Source organism: Theropithecus gelada, chromosome 16 (genome assembly GCF_003255815.1).
Source record: "Theropithecus gelada isolate Dixy chromosome 16, Tgel_1.0, whole genome shotgun sequence".
Lineage (NCBI taxonomy): Eukaryota > Metazoa > Chordata > Mammalia > Primates > Cercopithecidae > Theropithecus > Theropithecus gelada.
This window is the reverse complement of record NC_037684.1, coordinates 48,071,807-48,088,579: the sequence shown is the minus strand read 5'-3', so window position 1 is coordinate 48,088,579 and position 16,773 is coordinate 48,071,807. Positions and strand designations below refer to the sequence as shown.

Here is a 16,773-nt window from a genome sequence, read left to right as displayed (position 1 = left end):
CAGCTCCACTCTGCCATCTGCGCTCCCGGCTCTGTTCGGCCGGGGCCTGCCGGGCCACCTGCGACCCAGCAGCATCTGTCCACCTGTGAGCGGTGGATGCTGCTTAAAGCGTTCTTCCTAACGGTGAGAGGCTTTCAGCACCTGGGAGTCCCCACTGTCCCCTCTGACACTGCTTCCCTCTGACTCTCTATAGGAGGGATGGGTCCAGGCAGGGGACAGGAATATCGGCTGGGAGGTGATGCAGGAATGAGGAAGTGCAACAAAGGCGCTGGGCAGTGCCCTTGATCCCAGGGGAGAGTGACACACGCCTGCGTCCCAGACACTTGGGACAGTCTGAGTCCCAAACAGAACTGGTTCATACGCAATCCTATCACCTTGCCAGGGGCCCCTGGCCCCTTCATGCTGTAGAGGAAGGAATGAAATGCCAACTTCTGACTGTGCTGCCTACCAAAGCCGGAGAAACTGCAGAAAGAATCCTGAGACGTTCCCTAGCCTGGAGGCAAGGTTACCCATTTGAAAGAGCTGGAGCATCTCACACATTCCCATTTGATTTTTCAAAAGAGCAGGAGGGTTGGGTGGGTGGGGGCCTGAGAATCCAAGGTCAGCTGACAGTGGATCCTGATGATAATCTCCATGGGCTCTAATAACAGGGCCGAGGTCACCGCTGGCTCCAGCTGCAGTGGCCTGCTGGGACACCCCAGAGAGCCCACTGAAGCAGCCAGTAATTCAGGGGACCTGCGCCCCATGACACCCTGCTCTGTGGCTCCTCCAGGGAAGGAGAGGGAGAAAGTGACTCCTATCAGCTATAACGGGAAGCACAGGATACGGACAAGGGTCGTCAGGCGCAAGGAGGGGGGTTGGAATTTTCCACTGGTGAAGGTCAAGGGCTTTGGGAGGTCACTGGGAGCTGCTGGTAGAAGCATCTCCCTTTTTGTAAGTAATCACAATGTTACACACAGGCCAGCCCTGGAGACAGTTACTACAGCAAGGATTCTCACTGTGCGTGTACATCTCAGGAGCATTCCTGGGAAGACACAGAAGAATCGCTTCCAGACGACTTTCTGAAAGTTAGACCACAATATAAAAGTCTGTATCTCTGTCCCCCAGAACCACTGTTGCAGAACAGCAATGAAGAAGAGGTTATCAGTAGGCCCTTTTAAAAATGCAGGCTGGGTAGGGGCTTCATCTACCTGAGACAAACAAGATCTGCGTGCAGAGTAGGGAGGAGTTTTCAATCCTCCCCTGACCTACTCGCTGCCTTGCTGAACACTTTGAGTGAAGTCTGGCTGGCAGCAAAATCAGAAACAGCTGGTGGTAAAAGGCAGCGTGGCGTCCCTAGAAGGGATGGACAATCTTCTGAAACAGAATGACCAGGGGGCAGCGGGTAAGGACAGCCCTCCTCCTCTGGGGCCCAAGGGGCCAGTTGATGGAATCTAACTCCCCTGACCTTTACAAAGACACACAGGGATAAGCCCTGCAGGTCAGACTTGGGAGGGGAAGATGCCATCATCACTTGCAGGAGAGCTCAGGACTGAGGGAGGACACCCACATCTTTGCCAACCTCTTCCGCCAGTCACTCTGCCCCTTCCAACTCACTGAGGGAGGGGAAGGGCCTGCAGAGCAAAGAAAGCACCAGAGTTTGGGGTCAGGGGAACAGCAGGCTACTGTTCTGCAGAACCTCACACCCTGGGAGCCACATGCAAAACTGTGAAGTGACTTCTGAGACAATGCCAAGGCCCATCTGCCTTGATTTCTCCAAACTGGGTAGAAGAGCCCATGCAAACCAAAAGCCTCTGAGCAAACAGAAGCTCCCAGCAGGGGACTGGGCTATGGGGGAAGGATACTGTCACTGGCCCAGAAAAAAAAAAGGCTCTCGTGGGCAGTCAGGGTCTCCACTCCTGTTCTGCGGCCTCTGCTTCCTGTTTTCGTGGCTTTTGCAGGCTCTGATGACAATTAGCTCTATGAGTTATAAGTGCAATATCTGGGAGATGAAGGCAGTAATTAATGCCCGTCTGTTTTCCTGAAGGGTTCCTTCTGTTCGGTCAGAGAGTTATTGAGATCCAGGGAGGGAGGCTTCCATCATGTGGAAGGTTTATAGGAATAAGTGAGGGAACCATTTAACAAGGCAAGAATAATGCTTCTAAATAATTTATCAGGCAAATAGCAGCAGCCAATATTCCCAGCGCGTAGTATCCGTTTTGCTAGTGGGCGGGGAGTTTGCCTGGCACGGTCTTTAGATTCCAGCAGCCTCCCTAGCGAAGACCCACCAGACTGGCTCTGCTGTGGCTGCTCTGCCCTGAGCATCGGCCACCGTGTCTGTCTGAGCCACTCAAACTCTGTCCTCCACCCCCTCCTTCTGCCCATCCACCCTGCTAGAGATCCAGACGGGGCCTTTCACTTACTAATACCTCTGCTAATTTTATCAATCATGGTTTGTTGAGTGTGAAGAGGCTAACGAGCCTCAGCTGTGCTGCTAGTGCCTGGGCTCACCCCTCCGGCTGCCATGCTGGTGCCTTTTCCCGCCCCAAGGCTGGGGGAGGTAGAGAAGGGTGCCAGACAATTAACCTGCTACCAAATTCCCACCAGACCTGCAACGGAGGAATCAGGGATGCAGCTCTACTAAAAGACAAACTGCTAGCCACAGATGAATGTGCAGAAGAAACACCGACCATTAGCTGACTGCTCCAGAGATGCAGAGAGGAAAAGCAACCTCTCCACAGCCCAGGCCGTAGGGCTCCTGCAGCACGGCTGTAGAGGGGGACTAGGAGGGCAAGAAAAACCATTCAGTGTCCCCTTGGGGTTAACAAATCCAACCCCAAAGAGCCTGCAGGGCCTGTGGAAACCTTTCCTCAGATAGGGATAATGAAGTCGGGAGGCCAGCTCCCTGAAAAGCTTGGCTGTCTCTTGGTCCCTGCCTCCCTGCTCCAGATCAGCCAAGTGGCCACGTGTCACACTGTGTGTCACCTAGCACACCTAAATTTATGTCAGGGCTGAGGAGGACCAAGAGGAAGCAGAGAATATTAACAGATACTGCAACAGTTGAAGAAAAACATTTCTGAGTTCCACCCCCAAAGTAGGCAGAGATAAGTAACTGTCTCTGGTTTTGTATCTTATTATCCAGGACCTGTCTGGCATATTATTCAGCTCCCTGCCCCCCGCCAACAGCACAAAGCAATCAAGAACGAGCCTGGAGATTCATCGTCTTCTCTTGTCCGCTGGGAGGATGAGAGGAGGGAAGATAGGAAGAGAGTGGGCTGACCCTTCCCTATCTAGAGAGGATGTTTACGGCCAGACCCAGCATCGAACTATACGCTCTTGAGCTGGCGAGGAGTAAGGTCAAAATATGGTAAGTTTCTGGAAAAAATGAGATGTGGCACTCCTGGAGAACTCTGCTGAGGGTGGTCCTAGAGCCTGAGCTCAGTTTACAACAGTCACGGTCCTGAATCTGGCTATGACCTGAGTGCCTACTCCAAACCACGCTTGACTTTGAGGCCTGCTGCCAGGAACCTTGGGGGCTAGACTCTTAGGGACGCGATCCATTTCTGCTTGGGGCCAAGGCCCCAGTGCTCAGCCAGAGTGTGGAGAAGGGTAGACCCTCCTCTCTGGGGAAGCGATTCTACCTGGAAGTAAAGGCACTTCAGATGCCCTCAGCTGCCCAGGCTGGGCTGGGGCAGGGGCCACAGAGGCACAGACACTCACCAAGTAGATGCGGTAGGCGTCCACTCGGCGCAGGGGCCCCCAGCACCGGTCGGTGTCATTGTATTTGGTGTCTGCTTCCACACCGCAGGAGTCGTTGCCAGCGGCGCTGCTGATAAAAAGAATGACAGCAAGCCCAGGCTCAGCGAGGCCGCCTGGCTGGGCTGAGGGAGACAGAAGCCACTCCCTGCACAGCTGCCTGAGCACCAACAATCAGACTTTTCACAAAGCACTTTGCGGGATGCATCTCTGAGGACGCGCCCTCCTTGTTCCTGCAGCACCATTTCCCAATGACTCAGGAGCCCTTGGTGGGAACCTAGTGGGGCAGGGAAGGGGACAGTGACATGAGCTAAGGACAGACAGCATGGCTGGCTGTGGTCTGTGCAGAAAAGGGCCTGGGCATCTGCATTCCCTAGATGCAATGAACTCACTTGGCATGGTGCTTCTCCCCTGGACGCTCTGCTCTGACTGGCCGAGGAAGCCCCTTTGGCTACTGCCAGCCTGGGGATCAGGAGGGTACTCACCAGGTCACCTGCATGAGGGAGAAGGGCACGGCAGCAGCATAGATGGCAAGGTCCCCATACAGGTAAACGATGATGCAGAAATAGAACAAGTTGACCCCCACTGAAAGGAACACAGCCATCAGTCAGGCAGCTACAAAGAGATGTCTGCATGTTTGTTTTTTTTTTTTTTTTTTTTGACTAAATCTCTACCTCTTTCATAGCTTTCAGTTCTCTGAGCTGTTAACTTTCTACAAAAAGTGGAAAAATGACCCCAAAGTCCTATTTCTTTTTCTGGCTGGCTACACTGTGATGCTGACAAGAGACAGATCGGCTCATGACTCTCACCTGAGAGGACTCAACGAGGCTGGGAGGCTCAGAGAGATTTTGAAGCCAGATAGGTGCACGGTGAGTGTGAGACTTGGCATGGCCAGGGAGTGAGGAGGGAGGAGAGATGCCCCGAGTCAGGAGCCTGACCCCCGGGGTGCATCAGGGCTGGTGGCCCCCTCTGGTGTCAGCCAACACCGGGCTCTAAGACAAGAGATTGCTACTAAAAGAGTTGAAGCAAAGAGAAGTTGACAGAAAATAGCCCAGCTCTCTGAAGCTGGGATCCAAAGGGCAAAAAGCCCTGGATTTCCAAAGGCCAGGTGCCTCATTCTGAATCTGACTGATCCCAAGCACGTGGTGGTCTGGTGTGCTGGGGAGATGGTGCTCAAGACAGGCCCATTTCCTTCTTACGGGAAGCACTCCCAAGGGACAGCGCTGACTCTGGATAGTGCGTGACACTGACACTCCCACTGCAGAGGCGACATTTGTCCCCTCCCACTCCAGCAGGAGGCTGAACGAGAAGTTGGGAACACAGGGCTCTAGTCCTAATCCCATCAGACTTGTTTCAGGACCCCGGCAAGTCCATGAACGTCTCCTAACTTGTGAGGGTGAGAAGAATCCCACCTGGGCCATCTTCCATAAATGATTCCAGATAGAAAAGCCAGGTGCAACGGCTCTGAAAAGAGTGGCAGGGGCCTACGACCTAAGGGTTACTGCCCAGACAACCAGTCTCCACCCTTGCTCAGACTGAGGCTCACGTTTTTGATGTCACTGGTCTCAAGCTGCTGGTTTCTCTGAGAACATAAAGAAAAATGAAGTGACAGTTCCTTTTTAATCCTGGTGGCTCAGAAGAGCCTGCAGGGTCCCCAAGGGAAAGCCTAGGACATGTTACTCCTGGGCCATGTGAGGTCAGCTCTGTTCCTAGGAGTCTGGCGGGGAAAAGACTAAGAAAACGTGATCCTCAAGGGGACCCAGGAGGCCTCAGCACCCACTTCTTGAATATGGCATGTCCTTCCCCGACATGTCAGAGATAGCCTGACGTCCAAGCTTAGTGGCCTCTGGGGTTAGCCTGTCACTCAGGCCCAGGCTCCAGGTACAGCCTGCACTCCAGCTTGCTTTCTGCTCTGAGGGGACACATTGTCCCCCACCCCACTCCCAGCCTTTCCTCCACCTGCCAATGGACTCTGGCTCTGTTTACAAACTGCCATTGGCCCTCCCTGGTCAATAAACTTCATTACTAGACACAAAATAAGGGATCAATGAACTTCCTGAGAAGACATCAATGGCCAGGCCCGCATTTCTGATGACAAGAAATGAGCTGGGACTCTAAGGGAGCCTCCTATAGAGGAGGCAGCCCCACCAAGGGAGAAGATGACAATCTGGCAGCCTGTGAATCAGGAACGGAGCAGAGCGGAGGTTTTCAGCTGGGGTGATTTTGCCTCCCAGACCCTACTGAGAACATGTGACAATGTCTGAGGACAGTTTTGACTGTCATAAGTAGGAGGTGCTACTTGCAACTAGCAGGCAGAGGCCAGGGATGCTGCTCAGCACCCTACCACGCACAGAACAGGCCCACAGCGAGGCATTCCCCAGCCCAAACATCAACAGGACTGAGCTGGAGAAACTCTGGGGTAGAGAAGGAGACTCCCTCTAAGTGTGAGGCTGGTCTCAGACAAACGTCTTTATTTTCCATTAGATTTGGGCAAATAAAGAGTCTAGTCTGTGGTGGGGGGAAAAAAGGCAAAACTGCTGGTTCCCAGAATTCTTACAGAAATCAGGGCAGATTGCAGAACCCGAAAATGAGAAAGGAGGTTTAAAAGGCATGCGTCTTCCTTCCAATGTGCACTTTATTTTAAAGCTTGCATTTGGAAGGGGACTTTGCGTGGCTGCCAGGAGGAAACGCTTATGCTTGCTCAGGCTGGTGAGACGGGAGGAATAGAAATGGAACAAAGGAGAAGCACAGATGTGGGCTGAACTTGACCAGTTGGTTTTGCTGAATTCTGAAAACCCTCTGTGAGGTCGGTCCAGCAGGGAGGGTGAACCAGGCCCTAGGGCTGCCTTTGGCTGATAATCACATTGCTTCGCCAATGACAAACTAAATGCTTAATGTCCTAAAAGCAGTCAAGGAGATTCTAGTTCCTACAGTCCCCCCCGGCTCTAAGTTAAGTGCAGTCACATTTAAGACTAGAAAGAACTGGTAGGGCAGCCCACTCAACAAATGGGGCTTTGACAAAGGGGCAGAAAATCTTCCAAGACAGTTGCAGGGGGAAGGATGAACTGAGAATGTGACTCTCAATGAAATGGAAATAAACAGGTCTGGGCATTGAAAACTAAACTCTTTTTTCTTTTCTTTTTTTTTTTTTTTTTTGAGACAAGGCCTTACGCTGCAGCCCAGGCTGGAGTGCAGTGGTGTGATCTTGGCTCACTGCCACCTCCACCTCCCGGGTTCAAGTGATTCTTGTGCCTCAGCCTCCGGCGTGGCTGGGACCACAGGTGTGCACCACCACGCCCAGCTAACTTTCATATTTTCACTTGAGATGGGGTTTCACCATGTTGGCCAGGCTGGTCTCCAACTCCTGGTCTCAAGTGATCCGCCCGCCTCCCAAAGTGCTGGGATTATAGGCATAAGCCACCGTGCCCAGCCACTAAACTCTTAAATAGCTCATATTCCAAAAGAACAAGATTTGCCATGAGACATAAGATGTCGCTGGAACACCCAACAACTCAACCCCAGAGTTGGGTGGCTCCCTTATGGTTGTAGCCAGATCCCAGGAAGGAGCAGATTCACCAGCACACTTTAGGGCTCGGGTCTCACTTGGCAAGCCTGGGTGTGGGCTCCTGGCGCCCTCTGCCGGCCACTGGGAAACCAGACCCAGGCGTGCGTGTAGCAGATCCCATCGCTGTCAGGTGTTATTCTAGACAGAATCGGCCAGAAGAGGGCAAGGTCAGAGGCAATCAAGCAGGAGGTGCAAAACCATCAGTGGCCTCCATCAGCTTCCTTTGCAGGAAAAGGAAAAAGCTTCTTTTGTAGCTGCCTCAGGTTCCTGACCTCCGCTGGAGTAGCTGCCTGGGGCTCCTGACCTCCGCTGGAGTAGCTGCCTGGGGTTCCTGACCTCTGCTGGAGTAGCTTCCTTGGGTTCTTGACTTCCACTAAAGAAGCTGCCTCTTTGTTTTTAATGCCCACAGAGAGGGAGGAATCGACGAAAACAGGTCAGCAAGGTGGCTTCCAGGTGCTGAGGGAGCAGCTCTACCACCTGCTCTGCCCCATGGTCTGGCTGTCAGGGTGGAGCCCTCATTACAAGGGCGCAGGTCTGCAGGGAAGCACCAGCTCCCCATTTCCCCACACCCCACCCCCAAAAGAACTTCTACCTTTATTGAAGAACATGGAGGCCATTTGTCCCATTTCCACCCGGTCTGTGATTTCAAATGGGTTGGGAGATCCACGTTTCTCTGTGGAGCCAAAAGAACAACAAAGAGGAAGTGGTTCTTCATGGGGAGAGCTTCAGAGGGTGGTGTGGACCTCACTGAATTATCTAAACCATGAAATCCCCAAGTGTCCAAACTCGAGAAAACTTTTCCTAATGTTTCCTGCTTGACATGGTTTAACACAGTCTTTTTTTTTTTTTTTTTAAAGGGAATTCAGAGATGCTCCTGCTGGGGTGAAAGGGAGAGCAGGCATCAGAGCCCAACCTAGCCGACCAGGAAGGAGACAGCAAGGCAGGGGCGTATATGAACATGAGGGCACAGGGCAGGAGGAAGAAGAGACGCCACAGAACGACATTTACTCAAGCTTCCAGGGTGCACCAGGCAAGGAACCAAGAATTTAATCATCTCAGCAACAGGAAGGGGGGTGGGGGGAAACTGAGGTGCAGAGGTCAAGGAACTCATCAAGCAGCAAATCTGAGTAGTGGCTAAGCCAGCAGGGGCCAGGCCTGTGCCCAGGACTGAAACCCTGTGATCTTTTGAGTCTACCACAGGGCCTGCATCAGAAACCGGGGACAGGAAATGCCAGAGTCTGCGGGGAGACTCCCCAGGGCCTCTCCACGAAGAAAGGGAACCCTGTGGTCCAGAGGGAAGTGCAGGCCCGTGAGGACCCCAAGACTTACGCACAGACAGGATGGGCCGCTTCTCTGCCCGCTCGTAGTTGTCCCGGATGAGAACATCGCTGTCTGAGGCTGTGGAGGAGTCGTCATCTTCCTCCTCCTAGGAGGCGGTAGGGTGGATGAGGAGGAGGGAGAAAAACAAAGGAAAACAAAAAAGCACATCAAAAAAATACAAAATGTTAGTCAGGTGTGGTGTCATGTGCCTGTAGTCCCAGCTACCTGGGAGGCTGAGATGGGAGGATCACCTGAGCCTATGAGATCGAGGCTGCAGTGAGCCGTGATTGCAACACTGCACTCCAGGCTGGGTGACAGAGTGAACACCCTGTCTCAAAAAAAAAAAAAAAAAAAAAGAGAAAAAGAAAAAATAAGAGCACGGAACTCTACAGAAAAGCCCTGGGACAATGGTGAACCTGCTTCATTTGTTCTTATTTTTTTTTTCTTTTGAGATGAAGTTTTGCTCTTGTCGCCCAGGCTGGAGTGCAATGGCACGATCTCAACTCACTGCAACCTCTGCCTCCCAGGTTCAAGCGGTTCTCCAGCCTTAGACTCCCGAGTAGCTAGGATTACAAGCACTTGCCACCACGGCCAGCTAATTTTTGTATTTTTAGTAGAGATGGGATTTCACCGTGTTGGTCAGGCTGGTCTTGAATTCCTGACCTTGGGTGATCCACCTACCTCGGCCTCCCAAAGTGCTGGGATTACAGGCATGAGCCACTGTGCCTGGCCTCTTTTTTTTTTTTTTCTTTTTGAGACACTTGCCACTCCATACCATCTCACTCTGTCGCCCAGGATGGAGTGCAGTGGCGCGATCTCAGCTCACCGCAACCTTCATCTCCCAATTCATGCAATTCTTGTGCCTCAGCCTCCTGAGTAGCTGGGATTACAGGCACACATCATCACGCCTGGCTAACTTTTGTATTTTTAGTAGAGCTGAGGTTTCACCATGTTGGCCAGGCTGATCTTGAACTCCTGACTTCAAGTGATCCGTCTGCCTCGGCCTCCCAAAGTGCTGGGATTACAGGTGTGAGCCACCGCACTGGCCCCCGTGTTCTTTCTGCAGGGTATCTGTATCTGATTAGGAAGCTCTCAGCACAGCTATGCTGCCCCATTAGAGGCGGCGGAGACTCACTCGGGAAGAAGAAACAGCACAGTTCCTGGGTACAAAGGTTTCAAACAGCTGAGCTGGGTGCGGGTGGGGGTAGGAGGGCCTGAGGCTGAGACGGGAAAGTGGCAGAGGCTCCATCTGTGCTTTAAGCTTTAGGTGGCTATTAAGCTTCAGCTCTGGGACTGGGGTCCGGGAGCAGTGCCATGGACAGAGCCCGCCGTGCACTGAGAGGAAAAGAATGGGCTGCTGAGAGCGCCTGTTGGGTAGCTGGTGGAACAGAGGCATAGCCCAGAGACACACACACCTTGAGGTTCTCCATCCTCTTCCAGCGGAGCTGCGCGTTGGCTGCGGCCATGGCCTCTATCACAAAGGTGGTGGTCACGAAGCTGAGGGGTCCGAGTGCCCAGCGCCAAAGGCAGACAGGAAGTTGGAGGAGACAGACAGAAGGGAGACACCATTGTAAGAACCGACCAGACCCACCAGCCCGGACCATTTTCTTTCCTGAGAGCTGTTCCCTAGAGATGGGCTTTACCTGGTAAAAAGGTGTGCGTGCTTTGATGTTGCTGTCTAAGGTGAGAACGTATTTCCGGTGCATGAGAGAGAGGGGCGTGAGCTGAGTGATGGGAGGGAAACTACCCAAAGGAGAGAGGGAGCTGGGGGCAGAAGCGATGCTGGGACAAGCTGTGCTGCACACCCAGGAGGGGCTGTGGGGGACAGATGCCAAAGGATGCTCTCAGTGAGGGGAGGCTGCTTCACAAAGGGCCCCCCCAGCTTCTGGAAGGACAGCAGGCAGCTTTCACCTCACCTTGCAAGGACACAGGCGAATGGTCACCTCCCAATTACGTACACTAATGGAAGGCGCACAGGCATGGATAATTGGAAATGGGCACTCGGCTCCGGAATCCATCCCTTTTTTCTTTGGCAGTACTTTTTACTTTCCAAATAATCTGGCTAATATTAAAATAAGCTTGCACTTCTACGGACCAATTCGAAAGGGAGATTGGGAGGTGGCCTCAGATGCTTGCCGAGAAGTCAGACTAGATTGGAAAAATCATCTTTTCTTTTCCTCTTAAAGAAACTTGAGAACTAGATGACAGCTGGAATGCATGAATGCTTTTGTTAACGGAGAATACAGAAGTGGGCTGCCTTCCTGCTAATAAAACCTGAGGTATGGATCCATCTCTGCCATGGAACAGCGTGGGACGAACACTCATCTCCTGCTTTCTTGAGGCCAGGACAGCTCTGCCATCAGACTCACCCCTGCCCCTCCCTGAGTATTGACAAGGGATGGGGGGCTGACTGCTCGCCCCGAGGTCAGGTGGCAGGAGGCAGAGGAGTCGCTTGGCCCCACATCAGTTAAACCCACACTCACTCCCACTCTGGGGGAGCAGCCAGCTTTGAAACCCCCATTCCAACTGCCTCAGCATCTCCAAGAAAGGTTTCTCATTATCTTGCCTAAGTGACCATTTTAAGGGCTTTGGATTTACCCTTCTTTTTGGAAGTGAAATTAAAATCAATCTTAATTAAGGCATAAAGAGACTTCTCATGGTTGCGGAAGGCCAACTCATTGATCACGTTCAAACACAAATGAGTTGAGCAAGGAGTGGGGTGTGGCACCCCCTGCCTGGGAGCCCCTAATGAACACTTCCCATTCGATGGCTGCCTGTGCTAAAGGTCCTTTAAAGGGGACAGCAGGGTCATGTAAGGACAAAGACTTCTAGAGCTCTTGGCTGCCAGGGCTCACAGTAGATAATGAACCAATAGTGCCCCAAGATTCACTCTTAAAACTCCCCAAAAGAAATGCATGAAGGAACTGAAAACCGTGGGTGCTTTCCTATCCCATTCAGCTTCTTGTACGTCTTAGTTTGCTCCAACTACTAAGCTCCGTCTCATCCTTCCACCAGCACCCACCCCCTCCCCATTCAGATCCTCACTTAGATGCAGCCCTCCCTAACCCTGCTTCACCCGGCATCTTAGTCCCCTTGCCCTGCTATGCCTTCCTCTTTCCACAGCACTCATTGCCTTCCAGCTCACTCTTCAATTTACCCATTTATTATCCTCACTGCTCACTGTCTGTCTCCCCACAAAATAAAGTCAAGTCTGCACAGGCAGAGATTGTTGTTGGTGAGGCTCCCTCAGTACCCCGAAGGGTGCTTGGTGCACAGATCGGGGGTCGCTTCTCTCAGGGGAGGTATTTCCAGGTGCTCCTTCCCATCTCTTTTTTGCAGCTTGTGGATTCCTACCTGGTTGAGGATGGAAGTGCCTAGTCCTAAATCCCTTCCTGGCCTGGGGCACTTGCTGACGACTTCAGACCCGTCCCGTCCCCACGTGTGTGGGAATCCTGAGAAGAGCCTCGGGTGGAACCCACCCTCCCTGAAGCACCGGCTGGTGAGGCCCACACACCTGGCTCAAGGAGTAGGCGTCCCTAAAGACCTGGGGAGGTACACGACAGGCGAGTGCCATGCTTGATCATGCACCCAGGCGTGTGTTTATCACCTAATTTGTGAATTACCTTAAGTAAATTCTAAATTCCAAACTGATTTCCTATATCACCTTAAATGTTTGTTAGATTCTTTTTCTGTGGCTGGGTGGTATTTTCTCAGATGGCAACACTTGATGGTAATGTTAATAAAGCATACATTTAATAGCAGGGGAGGTAAATCTGCCAGGGAAGAAATAGGCCAGCATCATATGAAACATTCCAAAGCCTAGTGGACGTCCAGGTTGTTATCTGACCAGGGCTGTGTAACCGCTCCCCTAACACAAGCCACCAGGAGGCCTCTGTGACTACTGTCTCCTCTCTGACTACCCTGGCAGGGACTCACTGAGCTAGACACGGGGTAGACAGGTCTTCCCACCCCTCAGTGCCCTCATGTTCGGGCTTCCTGGGCCGACTGCCTCCTGCTCCACTCCTGGCCCCTGTGGGAAAGCCCCCACTGCCTCTCACCTCATGAAGCCCAGGAACACCAGCAGGACGAGGCTGACGAGCCACCCGGCGGTGGCGAAGGCCTTGGGCATGGTGAGTGCACCCGTGCCCACGATGAGGTTAAACATGTACACCAGCCCAACCTGGAACCGACAGAGGCGACATTCAAGCCCAGAACTTAATCAACATCTCCCCTTAACAGTTCCCAAGGAACGACCCTAGTGATGGCACCGCTGTGGAGGCCAGAAGGCCAGACTTTAGACAGGGAAGGAGGCAGGACAGGAGAATTACACCTGGGGTCTAAGGAGCCAGGCCTTGCAACCACAGAGCCTGTTAACCAACCATGAATACGTGGATGACTCAAGCCCTGGGGTTCAGTTTCATCTCTATTCCTACTGTCATCACTGCCGTCCCCTCCTAAAGCTGCACCGCAGATGCTAGCACTCTGCTCAACCAGGCTGTAGGCTTCCTGGGGGTAGAGCACCACAGGCGGGGTACCTGGCACGAAGGTGAGCGCATAATGCTGACCTCCAAGAAACACCCACTTTTCCAAGACCACTGAGCATGTGGGCTCAAGGTCCTTGCCATTGTCCTTTGGGACATGGATATTCATGCTTCCCTTTCTCCACCCCCTCCCCATATCAACTTCAGGTTTTCTCTAATAAATTTGAGATATAATTCACATACCATAAAATCCACCCATTTAAAGTACATACATCAGTGGGTTTTAGTAATATTCACAAGGTTGTGTGACCAGCACCAGCAGCTAATTTCATTTTATCACCCCACAAAAAAACCCATTTCCATTAGCAGCCACTCCCCATTCTTCCCTCCCTGCTTGCCCACCCAACTTCAGGGTGATTTCTCAGGTCACTGACTTCAAGTTTTTAAACCAACCCACAGTTTACAATGATTCCCTTTCTAAGATCTGAACCGTGAACTTCCTGTCTGACCCAAGCCCCTACCCTTCTGTGATGCTCTCCAATCCCCCAGCCTCCTCCCCTGCCAATCCTCCCTCCCAGAAGCCCACCCTTATTTTGGCATCATCTGCTTCCTTTACTGGTGCAATCAGCAGGCTCCACCAAGCACACGCCTCCTTTCCTCGTGTATTTCTCTTAGTATCAACCTTTCTGCAGACCTCAAGTCCAGCTGCCTGCTAGTCACCTACACCTAGACACCCCATTAGTAGCCCCATCCTCCTTCCCTCCCCCCCAGATCACAGTCCTAGTGACTTTATTTCTGGAACTTCTTTGGTGGCTAACTCTGGCTCCTATCCTTATTTACAATTCAAATGAGTCTTTCTGGCCTGGACTGGTGCAGTAGACTCCTAACTGGTCTTCCTGTACTCTGCTAAATTGGGTGACTTACCGTAAGCTTTACCACCTGTTTCTGATCATTAAAAAAGACAAACACCCCATCTCTGGGAATGCTCACCCATTTCTCATTTTCTCTTCCTGTTCTTAGAAAGATGCGCTTTTCTTTATTTTAAAAGTTTTCTAAGATAGCCACATGCTGAATTTGTGATCAGAAACACACAAATTGCTGCCCATTCTCCCAGACTCGGTCAATTATGTTTTTTTTTAAAGCATGAAGAGGCCGGGCACGGTGGCTCACGCCTGTAATCCCAGCACTTTGGGAAGCTGAGGCGGGCGGATCACGAGGTCAGGAGATCGAGACCATCCTGGCTAACATGGTGAAACCCTGTCTCTACTGAAAATACAAAAATTAGCCGGGCTGTGGCGTGTGCCTGTAGTCCCAGCTTCTCAGGAGGCTGAGGCAGGAGAATTGCTTGAACCTGGGAGGTGGAGGTTGCAGTGAGCCAAGATCGTGCCGCTGCACTCCAGACTGGGCGACGACAGAGTGAGATTCCATCTCAAAAAAAAAAAAAAAAAAGCATGAAGAAATAGAGATGGCCAACTCCCACCTTGGGGCTATTGGCTGGGGGAAGGAGGGGCTGGGCAGTGGTTAGAAAAGACAGGCTTCCCAGCAGGTGCTAACTGGACATTTGAGAGCAGGACATAAGGGAGGCCACCCTGTGGAGAGGAAAGCTCTCTGCCTGCAGTACGTGAATACCTGGCACAGGACCAAAGTCCTCTTGTGCCATCTCCCCAGCCCCTCAACTCCTACCCAGCCTTCAGGGCCCATTCCAATGCAACTTCTTTTTTTTTTTTTTTTGAGAGTGAGTCTCGCTCTGTCGCCCAGGCTGGAGTGAGTGCTCACTGCAAGCTCCGCCTCCTGGGTTCACGCCATTCTCCTGCCTCAGCCTCCCGAGTAGCTGGGACTACAGGTGCCCGCCACCACGCCCGGCTAATTTTTTGTATTTTTAGTAGAGACGGGGTTTCACCGTGTTAGCCAGGATGGTCTCGATCTCCTGACCTCGTGATCCGCCCGCCTCAGCTTCCCAAAGTGCTGGGATTACAGGCGTGAGCCACCGTGCCCGGCCTCTAATGCAACTTCTACCACAAAGTCCTTCCCAGGCTCCCAAAGTTGTCCTGCCTCCCGCCTTTGAATCCTTGTGGCAATAACACTTCTTATGCCCTCTCTTGGATTTCAGATATTGGCATATTTCTCTTTTCCGTGTTACTAAACATGAAGCTCACTGTGACTGTGGGCTGTGTCTCACTTCTTTCTGCATTTCTCAGGGTGCCTGGCACACAGGCTGGAGATGGGAACACCCAGCTGATTGCACTGGACCCTGCTTGGGTTATCTCTGACGTGAGGCTGAGAGTCTTCATCATCCAGTTTTGGACATCACAATCTCAATTTTTATTTTTTGAGACGGAGTCTTGCTCTGTTACCCAGGTTGGAGTGCAGTGGTGTGATCTTGGCTCACTGCAACCTCCGCCTCCCAGATTCAAGCGATTCTCCTGCCTCAGCCTCTGGAGTAGCTGGGATTACAGGCACCCACCACCATGTCTGGCTAAGTTTTGTAATTTTAGTAGAGACAGCGTTTCGCCATGTTGGCTGGGCTGGTCTCTAACACCCGACCTCAGGTGATCCACCCGCCTCGGCTGCCCAAAGTGCTGGGATTACAGGAGTGAGCCACTGCGCCCAGTCCGCGACCTCAGTTTGATCCCACAGACAAATCCCAGAAGGATGAAAACAAGTTTGAATCATCTTCCTACTGCCTTGCTTGGATCACAACATCATCATGATATGATTCCCTTCTGGGAGTCCTGGCTTAGAGTGGTGCTGCTAGAATAATTTTGAGGGCAGAAGCTGGGCGAGACAGGGAACACACAGCCCACTGCTGGTCTTCTGAATGGGAAGTTCTGGCTTTTCACAGTAACTGTGAATGTCTATAACTAACTCATGTTTACTTTTGCTGAGGTTAGTTTCAATCACTGGCACTTTCATGCTCGTGCGTACAAGGGTGGGAATGGGTCATCTAGCTAGTTCAGTTCTGTTCATTTATTCAACAACAAACAAGAGCCTTCTACAGACTGGGCCCTGTGCTTGGAACTGAGGATATGATAATAAACCAGACAGATATGGCCCTTGAACTCATGGGGCTACATTCTAAGGAGGAGACAGACAACAGGAAAACAACTACAGGCCAGGTGCGGTGGCTCACACCTGTGATCCTAGCACTTTGAGGTGGGCATATTGCCTCAGCTGAGGAGTTCGAGACTAGCCTGGGCAACATGGCAAAACTCCATCTCTACTAAAATACAAAAAATTAGCCGGGCATGATGGTGCACGCCTGTAATCCCAGCTACTCGGGAGGCTGAGGCATGAGAATCACTTGAACTCGGGAGGCAGAGGTTGCAGTGAGCTGAGATCATGCCACTGCACTCCAGCCTGGGAAGAAAACAACTACGGTTTCAGCTTGAGAGAGGCGTTATGAAGCAAAGAATCAGGGCGCTGTGAGACGACACAGTGGGAAAGCACTGGAAACAGGAAGGGAGCTGGAGGATGAGAAGGTGCTGCCCAGGCAACAGACGAGGGAGAGACTTCCCGGTCCAGAGGCCTACAGTGGGAAAGAGGCAGGTAGGCTGCAGGAGCTTTCAGAAGGCCTGTGTGGCTGAAGCACAGTAAGCTGAGCAGGGGTGGGGCTGGAAGAGGCTGCAGTCAGACTGCACAGAGCCCTTTTGGATGGGACAGGGGATTGGATGT

The 16,773-nt window shown here is 52.1% G+C and overlaps 1 protein-coding gene across 3 annotated transcripts in view; it reads right to left on the bottom strand.

Moving 5' to 3' along the window:
• The window catches only part of TMEM104 (transmembrane protein 104), a 64,051-nt gene that overhangs the window by 41,366 nt on the left and 5,912 nt on the right, over positions 1–16,773 (bottom strand). For all 3 annotated transcript variants that reach the window (XM_025363687.1, XM_025363688.1, XM_025363686.1), the window contains exons 3-8: positions 12,679–12,800; positions 10,036–10,117; positions 8,630–8,726; positions 7,893–7,973; positions 4,221–4,320; positions 3,700–3,808 (exon numbers count right to left, since the gene is read on the bottom strand). In XM_025363687.1, coding sequence (XP_025219472.1) covers positions 3,700–3,808; positions 4,221–4,320; positions 7,893–7,973; positions 8,630–8,726; positions 10,036–10,117; positions 12,679–12,800 — 591 coding nt within the window. The remainder of the gene's footprint in view (positions 1–3,699; positions 3,809–4,220; positions 4,321–7,892; positions 7,974–8,629; positions 8,727–10,035; positions 10,118–12,678; positions 12,801–16,773) is intronic.